This window comes from Radiomyces spectabilis, assembly GCF_025331425.1.
Source record: "Radiomyces spectabilis strain NRRL 2753 chromosome Unknown BYT42scaffold_12, whole genome shotgun sequence".
Lineage (NCBI taxonomy): Eukaryota > Fungi > Mucoromycota > Mucoromycetes > Mucorales > Radiomycetaceae > Radiomyces > Radiomyces spectabilis.
This window is the reverse complement of record NW_026251937.1, coordinates 574,824-584,487: the sequence shown is the minus strand read 5'-3', so window position 1 is coordinate 584,487 and position 9,664 is coordinate 574,824. Positions and strand designations below refer to the sequence as shown.

General features: G+C 45.8%; 2 protein-coding genes across 2 annotated transcripts; one reads left to right on the top strand and one right to left on the bottom strand.

Annotated features, from left to right (window-relative positions):
* Positions 1-563: 563 nt before the first annotated feature.
* On the top strand, positions 564-2,055 carry BYT42DRAFT_502526 (uncharacterized protein; the record flags this gene model as incomplete). The annotated part of the gene is made up of 3 exons (XM_051564835.1): positions 564-884; positions 976-1,085; positions 1,170-2,055. The coding sequence occupies 3 exons, from the start codon at positions 564-566 to the stop codon at positions 2,053-2,055; spliced, it is 1,317 nt and encodes a 438-aa protein (XP_051420093.1).
* A 1,011-nt stretch (positions 2,056-3,066) lies between these two features.
* On the bottom strand, positions 3,067-5,363 carry BYT42DRAFT_502298 (hsp7-like protein; the record flags this gene model as incomplete). The annotated part of the gene is made up of 7 exons (XM_051564819.1): positions 3,067-3,783; positions 3,850-3,875; positions 3,965-4,238; positions 4,303-4,395; positions 4,463-4,779; positions 4,844-5,087; positions 5,151-5,363. 7 exons carry the CDS (start codon positions 5,361-5,363, stop codon positions 3,067-3,069), a joined length of 1,884 nt encoding a protein of 627 aa, XP_051420092.1.
* Positions 5,364-9,664: the final 4,301 nt, after the last annotated feature.

Below are 9,664 nucleotides of genomic sequence, written 5' to 3'. Positions count from 1 at the left end.
GAGGACGGTTACCTTTTCATTACTAAACTTCTGCAAAACCAAATGCCGACCGTGAAAAAAAAAGGGACTAAGCGATCATCCCGCGTATTCCGACTTGCCAAAAAGGGTAATGATATGCACCAATTAGGGACAAGCCATAAGTTGGAGGAAGCGGACCGTGAACTTCGCATGTGAAATTATTTTGTTCATAAATAGAGCCGCCTTTCCCGCCCCCACTTTCTCCAGATTTTCTGTATTCTTTCCCCTCAAATCATTTCTATCCAGAAAAAACGCCATCAATTCATCATATATCATGCCAGCATTCGTCGGCGCTCTCGACCAAGGAACCACCTCAACACGTTTTGTGATCTTCGATCATCAGGGCGCGATTGTCGCGTCCCATCAAATGGACTTTGAACAACACTATCCACAACCAGGGTAACTACTCATTTGATCTGACATATTCCCACTCTGAACCAACCCACTAAATGACTTTGTTCTCTAGTTGGGTTGAACATGATCCATACGATCTATTGGACTCCGCCAATACCTGCATTGAATATGCTATTCAAAAACTCGAGATCATGGGCCATCAAGCCAAAGATATCCAAAGCATCGGGATCACTAATCAACGTGAAACCGTGATTGTCTGGGATTCTCAGACCGGCCAGCCTCTTTACCCCGCCATTGTTTGGAGTGATACCCGTACCTTGGAAACCGTGGAATCACTGGCGGCTAAATCTCCCAAAGGCGTCAACGCCCTGCGGGAGGTCTGTGGCCTTCATCTGACCACGTATTTCTCAGCGGTCAAACTTCGATGGCTCCTGGACAATGTCCCTGTCGTCCAAGAAGCTCAGCAGCAAAACCGCTTGCAGTTTGGCACCGTCGATACCTGGCTCATTTACGTAAGCATCAACCTGGATTAAAAAAAAAAAGCTTTTGACTCTTGCTTCTGTCTTCTACCGTGGATGCTAACTTATGTCTCCTATTGTTTAGAATTTAACTGGAGCTACTCAAGGCGGCGTGGTAGTGACCGATGTCACAAACGCAAGCCGAACTATGCTGATGGATTTAAAGTCCCTGCAGTGGAGCGATGAAGCCATGAGGTAAGAATCACCCTCTGTTTTTGTTTTTTTTACAATATGCATCCCTGGAAATCTTAAAACTCATAAAAAAACTGTCATTTGCAGATTTTTCTCCTTTGACCAAATCCAATTGCCAAAAATTGTGTCGTCCTCCCAGGTTTTCGGATCCATCAAAGAAGGCGCTCTTGCTGGTATTCCTATTGCTGGCTGTCTGGGTGACCAGCAGGCGGCTCTCGTCGGTCAAAAATGTTTCCGTAAAGGCGATGCCAAGAGCACCTACGGTACCGGTTGTTTTATGCTGTTCAACACTGGCTCGTCGCCGGTGCTATCAAAGAACGGTTTACTGACCTCGGTGGCCTATCGATTCGGTGATGACGAACCGGCTTACTGTCTTGAAGGCTCGGTTGCCGTAGCTGGATCTTCCATCAACTGGTTGCGAGACAACCTTGGCCTGATTCAGGATGCTCATCAGCTCAATACCCTCGCTGCCTCTGTACCGGATACTGCCGGTGTTTACTTTGTTACGGCCTTTGCAGGATTGTTTGCGCCCTATTGGCGAAGCGACGCCAGCGGTATCTTGACCGGTATGACCCATTACACGAAACGCGAACACATCTGCCGTGCTACGTTGGAAGCCGTGTGTTTCCAGACCAACGCCATCCTGGATGCCATGAACAAGGACAGTGGTTCGCCTCTCACTTGCTTAAAGGTCGACGGAGGCATGTCCAATTCGGATCTCTGCATGCAAATTCAAGCTGATATTTTGGGAATTCACGTTGAACGACCTCCCATGCGTGAAACCACCGCCTTGGGCTCGGCCATCGCGGCGGGACTCGCCACCGGTTACTGGAAATCCATTGATGAACTTGACCAGGTCAACTTTTCTGGTCGTCAAATCTTTGATTCCCAAATCACCCCAAAGAAGCGCAAGCAGATGCTCGCAGGCTGGGAAGATGCCGTGAACCGCTCCTACGGTACAGCTGCACGCTAAATCCATTTAAAATCTTTTCTTTCCTCAAAATCTTGTACATAATTTTATACCATTTTTCTCTGTTACATCCTTTTTACTCATAGTATACAGCAATTCTATTCATTTTCTTTGTGAATATATATCACAGCGGGCACTTTAAGTCGCTTCTTTCTAAATAAATCTAATAATTGGCACTCTGTACTTCCTTTGATATGCTCTTTCATGATTTAACTGCGAGAACCTCAATTCACCATTCTGAAAACCGGTATGTAACATATAATTAGCATTGGTGGTAGATCCAGTCATCTTACAAAAAAGCCCCGATCTATGATTCATCGTTGTACAAAGCTGACGGATTCTGCACAATACCCCTTCCGTTTACCGTTCCAGAAAATTGAATTTCTAGAAACCAGTCATTTCTGCAAAAAAGTTTGACTCAGTTCAATCATCACTTAAAAAACCCCCACTAGGCAAATTGTTGTGGTATCCATTTTTTGTAGGAAACAGTCGCAACGCGGTTTGGGTTTTGTACGATTCAACCCTGAGAGTTTCACACGGTGAAGCATGCATCAAGGCTGGGTAATAACATGCGGATTCCGGTGGTATATTTTCGGGCGATATAACAGTCGACATGCGAGAATGCCAAAAACAAAACAAAAAAATAACTCAGACACTGTATGGCTGAATTGTTCCATGGAACATCTTCGAGCTTCCAAACCATTTCACATGCACCGCTAGTCGCCGGTTGAGCCAACTTTAGTTTTGTTGAATCATACAACTCGCAAATACGCTGAAAATTACACAGATAGATTTGGGGATTGATACAGTGAATGATACAGTGAAGCCTCTGCTTTCTTTATTATTTATTATGCGCTTATTTCTTGTCTTTATCGTCAACATCTTTGTATTCGCCTTCGGTTGTGCGATTGCCAGGGTTGGAACCCGCACCACTGTCGGATGAACCAGCATTGTCACCTTGAGCAGCACGCTGCGAAAAACCCGTATAAGTAAATGAGATGGAGTATTAGTTTACTAAACTGCGCTTACCTGTTTGTAAACCATTTCAAATAGCTTCAAGCTGCTTTGTTGAAGTTCGTCGACCTTGGATTTCAAGGCATCGGATTCAACCGAAGTATCACCGCTTTGCGCCTTGGTCACGATCTCTCGCAGTCCTTGGATCTGGGTACGCAACTTTTCGGCTTCCGTGTTATCCAGCTGATCCTTGAAGTCGTCCAAAGCCTTTTCAGTATCATTGGCCACCGAATCGGCGCGATTGGCCATTTCAATCGCATCTCTGCGCTTGCGATCTTGTTCCGCATTGGCTTCCGCTTGTTGCACCATGGCCTCAATTTCGCTTTCACTCAGTCCCGAGGAAGCCGCAATCGTCATGGACTGGTCTTTGCCAGTCGCCTTATCCTTGGCGCTGACATTGACAATACCGTCGGCATCAATATCGAATTCGACCTGAATCTGAGGCACACCACGCGGCGCAGGAGGAATGCCCGTCAATTGGAAATTGCCCAACAATTTATTGTCGCGCACCAATTCACGTTCGCCCTGATAGACTTTGATATCCACTGCATTTTGCCCGTCGGCCGCTGTCGAGAATACTTGCGCTTTCTTGGTGGGAATAGTCGTATTACGATTGATGAGACGCGTGAAAACACCACCCAAGGTTTCAATACCAAGCGACAAAGGCGTCACATCGAGAAGAAGCAAATCGGTGACACTACCAGCCAACACACCGCCCTAATATATCGTCATCCATGAGATCTCTCTCACCCACACAAACATCGAACCTTTGCTCATCCTTACCTGAATAGCTGCACCCATGGCCACAGCTGTGCAACGAAAGCAAAAAAATCAAACCAGTTTCAGTATGTTTGATTTCCAAAGTGAGTTCCGGTTGTTATATTTTTTTTCCCTTTACCTTCATCCGGATTCACGCTCTTGACTGGTTCTCTTCCAAAGATCGACTTGACAATTTGCTGAACTTTAGGCATACGGCTCATACCACCTACAAGAATGACTTCGCCGATATCGCCTTTCTTCACATTGGCGTCCTTCATCGCTTTGCTACACGGGTCATTGATTCGGTCCATCAATGGTGAAGCCATTGACTCAAACTGAGCTCGGCTGAGAGCAATGTTCATGTGTTTGGGACCCGTCGCGTCGGCTGTAATGAAAGGAAGGTTGATATCCGTCTGTAAAAAGAAATAACGTATGAGCCAAAAAAAATTCATCCTATGCATTGGCGAATGGCATTACCTTGACAGTTGACGACAGTTCAATTTTGGCTTTCTCGGCTGCTTCGCGAATACGTTGCACGGCCATTCGGTCATTGCCAAGATCGATTCCAGTCTAAAATAAATCAGATTAAAAATCCATCCCACGGAGACAAATAATTTTTTTAGACAAGGCCACTTACATCTTTCTTGAACTGGTCAATCATCCAGCGGACGAGAAGAATGTCGAAATCTTCACCACCCAAGTGAGTATCACCGTTGGTACTTTTCACTTCAAAGACACCGGATTGGATTTCGAGAATTGAGATATCAAAAGTACCACCGCCCAAGTCGAAAACAGCGACTTGTTTGTCGCCCGTGTTGGCTCGGTCAAGACCGTAGGCAAGCGCAGCTGCGGTGGGTTCGTTAATCACACGCTGCACTTGCAAACCAGCAATCGCACCAGCATCTTTTGTAGCCTGGCGCTGAGAATCGTTAAAGTAAGCAGGGACCGTGATCACTTTATCGCATTATTCGTTAATGCACTGTAAAACGGATTCGGGGCCATGGCAAAGCGGACTTACCGGCATTTTTCACGCTTTTTCCCAAAAAGGCTTCTGCTGTTTCTTTCATTTTGCCGACGACAAAGGCGCCAATCTGGGATGGACTGTATTTTTGACCTCTGGCTTCTAACCAGGCATCACCATTGGAATGGGCCACAATCTTGTATGGCACGGCTTTGATATCTCGCTGAACTTCCTCATCTTTGTATTTTCGGCCAATCAGACGCTTGGTGGCGAAAAGTGTATTTTCCGGATTGACGACGGCCTAAACAACCCCGTCAATATTCCTCAGAAAAAAATTAGAGAAAAAGAAAACATGGTTGCGTACTTGACGTTTCGCGGGCAATCCGACAAGACGTTCACCGTCTTTGGTAAATGCAACGACGGAAGGTGTGGTTCTTCCACCTTCCGAGTTTTCAATCACGCGCGGTGTCTTGCCTTCCATGACGGAAACACAACTGTTGGTCGTGCCAAGGTCGATACCAATAACGTGTCCTTGCACCTTTTGACTATATTCAGAGAGATACCTCAGTTCTTCCATTGTGTACACTTTTTCCCTCAAACTCCGTTAACCGCGCTTACCTCGCCGCACGCACTGCCATTAGGTGTGGCAGACGGTGAACATGCTAACAAGTCATTGTCATGTTGAGGTGAGTTCTCGGGTCGGTATCCACGTGCAAGTCAATTTACCTGTCTTAGCGGAAGAGTGGACAAATTGTTGCTGGCAGCGATACGATACATTTCGTGCTAAAAAAAGGGTAAGAACGAAAAGGAAGAAAGGTTAAAAAATACTCGCGGACGATCGCTGGTTTTTTTTCCTTTTTTTTCCATGCGTTGCATGAAAAGGAATTTCAGCCAACGCTTGCAACGTCGACGTCAAACATTTCAATGTCCGCTTATCTTTCACCTTCACCAAGTCCCATGCACATCCCAATCAACGTTCCATGGCCTGACTTGTTTACAAGACTAGTTACATAAAGGTGTAACTTGCCTCTTTTCTCAATTCATGTGAATACCTGTATTTTGTTATGATAAAAAAAAGTTGAATTTGTCATGATTAAACAAACAAGAATTCTGAAGATTGTTTGTAAATTTCATTTGTTTGAACCGGCAGTTGAAAAGCAACGTGTATAAAACAGCATGATCGCCCTCTGTATGTACAAGTGAATTGCGTTCAGTGGCCAACTTTTTTGATCGTTCATCGTGTGTAATTTATATTGCTAACAAGCCGTACACCCGCTGTGCAATGGATGCCACCTGCTACTGGATGCCGCACTCTTGCCTTGAGCGACATTCGTCAGACAAAAAGCCTAACGCAATACGGCATAACCTGGGCGAGACTCTTGATGGAACTTTGGTATATTAATGTCAATACTCTGGCATACCATGAAACACTTTTAATGAACAAAGCAGCACTTATTGACCCCCTCCGTTCTGTCCCGCCCAAGGTTATGATATATCTACAAAGATGTGTGGGAATGTTGGGTATTTAAAAAAAATGAGTTAGTAAGCTCTTTGGTTGATTCAAATTTCGTTGAGATATTTTACCTTTGATGTTTGATGCAGCAGATACCGAGGGCTTCCCGACCGAAATAAAGAAAGGATACAAATATAAAAAAAAAGTAAATACAATAGGTGCGTCTGTAAAAAACCCCTAAAAACCCTGTGGGAAAAAAAAGGAGGAAAAGACTGCAAGACTATTCACTAAAATACAAAATACATACTACAACTACAAAATAAAATGGTCGGGAAGAAATATCGAAGGCGATACCACGGGCAGCAATCCATATGAGAGGAACCTGGGGAGGACGCGTCAGCGTTTCCCGATGAAAAAGAGAGCCACACGACCGAAGATGTCCTTTGACGACAAAAACCGGATTGGCCACAATCTGGTGCCCGAACAAAGTAGAAAGGTTTTGGAGGGATGGATGGCTTGAATGGCTTGCCAGGCAAAAGAAAACCGGAGAGAAAGCCAAAAGCTAAAGACAGAATAGAGAAAAAGGACAGGTAAATTTTTTCTTGTTGAAAAACGGATAGTCGTATCACACAAAAGGTACCTTTTTTCATAATAATCGAATCGACCGGATCAGATACACGCCATAGTCTGGATGATGGATGATGGATGCAATGATAGTGAGGGATTTCCAGGCAAACAGAAGAGATGCAAAACTAAAGAAGAAGAAAAAATTCGGACAAAAATATGTGATTTTCCATGGATGAAACAATAGTCACCTCACTGATGCATGAATGATGAGCTACACAGATCGAAGCATATCTGCTCCATGTATCATTCGATTACTGAAGAGAATGAAAGGGCATATACAGTATAACTGACAGATAACCCAAATTAAATGATGCTACAAAACACCAGATCGTCGTATCGTCAATCACCTTTCTTCAAAAAAGAGCTCCACTCACATTTTATGTGAACGGCGACGATGCTCTGTTTGACCACAACTGGTGCAAACGGCATCTTGCTGCTGATTGTTTCGCCTATTATTCGTGGAAGTGTTTCGTGGAGAGAAATTTGGGCAACCATGACTTGTAGAGCGCTGATAATCGTTGTCGTTGCAAGATGGGGACCGAGGCATGGTTGAAAGATGAACCTTGGTTGCGACGACGGTACAAAGGGTAACCCCTGTGATCTTCGACGGTAGCTTCGTTGAAGGAGCGCGGGTAACGCTTCTTACAGGAGCCGTTTTCCATGCACGGAGACCTCGGATGCATGGTTCCACACGGACCGTGCATCATACATCTGCTGACGGTGTCGTAGAGATCAGGAAATCTCTGTCTGTCCGGAAGTTCAGCTGACACAATGCGATCATAATCGTCCAGTGTTCTCAGCTTGTCGTCCAGATGTAACACCAAAAGCAGATGGAGGTGCGGTAATCCTCGTTTTTGAAATTCCACAGTATGGACATGGGCAACTACCCTACCCAAAACATGCTTCTTGGTCAAATCTTCCATGAGAGCTTTACGCTTCATGTTAAAAACTCGAGCGCAAAGGTCGGGCCGATCAACAGCTGTCTGGAGTGGAGCCAACTCGTCCTGAATTTCCACCCACTGAGGATTGCAAGTGAAAGTAATAAAGAGATCCGGCTGCCCGCATCGACGTACGATATTCATCGCATCATGGTAAAGTTGGCGCATGTGTCTCGGGCTGCCAATAAAGGTGGATGGGAGAATGACCCTTTGCCCGACGTTTTGGAGGTCATTGTCGCCGAGTTCTACCGCATCTACGATACCTCGGTACAGTTCCGTGCGCAGGTTTGCCTGGTTTAGCCGCAAATACGTGAGTCGGTTCTGTTCCATTTTTGCATACATATCCACTATATATTGCTGGAACAATCGGCCGTACAGGTGCAAATCGTGGCTGTTATCGCGCATCATCAGACGGTAGCTATACCATTGCATGACGGTAATGCTTCGACCGCTTGGCGAGTGTGAGTGGATGTTCCACCCGAGATCACCATGCGGGAACATGAGGACATAGTGGAGCGCGTCGTAGTACTGGTGCATTTCACTGATGCGTTGAAGCCCATAGCTTCTCGATCGGAGCTCAATATCGCGGCTACTGTTTGGTGTGATCGTACTGTCTACCAGGATCACTCCAACTTCGCTAGCTGTGGGTGCATTGTAACGACGAACATCAGGCGTGTTTTCCGCACTTATGAGTAGCCTCACATCTACGGCTTCCTCAGATTCACGCAAGACCTGGGCCATCGACTGCAGCAACGGCACGAACGGGTTGACTTCGGTAAGCAGATCTTGTAGAATGAGAAGGGTGGCATTCTGCAGATAGGGTGCCACAGCATGCCGGTGTCTAAGTTGTGTGTTGGAATCATAAATGTACATATGGGCAAACGCAGGGGTATGACTCTCGGTTGGTGGTAGTAGACCACCGATCTGGTGGTAAATGCCACCTTGGATACGGTAGCAGTAGGCTCCGTTGGGATTGTTGGCCACGGATTCATCTATTTGGGCGCCTACCGAAGTAAAACTCAAATTCATATTATAGGCGCGGATCTGCTCACGGAAATCTCGCCCTTCTTCATTGTCGCTACGAAGGAGACGGGCGATGGTTGGAGGTGTAGGCTCCAAAGGTGGAAGCACAGCGGAACCTTGGCCACAGCAGAGTTGGAACTGCGGATTGGAGTTCGATTCAGATGAGCTTTCTTTGGCCCACATGTGTGCCTGACAGAAATTGCAGACAACATTCATGCGTCCCAAGGTATGTCTCTCTCGAAGTTCCCACTCGTTATTTCGGCCACTGTTGAGCGGTTCCTGATTGTTCACTTGACAGCGTATTAGCATGATGGTCGAAATCTGCTTGGGCAACGGGCGCAGGTAAAGTACGAATACGTTCCGTAGTGTCACTTTCTCCAGCCACCCTCATAGCCAATCTTGATGGATTCAACGGGCAAGCGAAATGGTTGGAACGCTGGTGACCCAGTTGTTGGCAAGCTCTGCAACGGACTTCGCTTGGTCCTCGGGTTGTAGTAATTCTACTTTGTTGAGCACGTCGGGGGTTGTTGGGGCAGTTGCGGTTGGTGGAGCGAGCATGTCCTGGCAAACTGCAAGAAGCACAATAAACGTTTGAAGATGACATTGAAATAGTTTTACAGAGGAAGAATAAGAAAGAAGAAAGGAACAGGCCTGGATAATGCAAAGCAACACGATCTCTTGCATCCGTGTATGTATCACGGTCTATCTATTCACAAAAGGAAGCACAAATCATGAGCCATAATTCAACATCCGCTCAGATCTTATCGTAAATCATGTGATTACAACAGTTTTATCCAATCAACGTTCATTGCGTTTGAAACTACCCAATCATCAGCG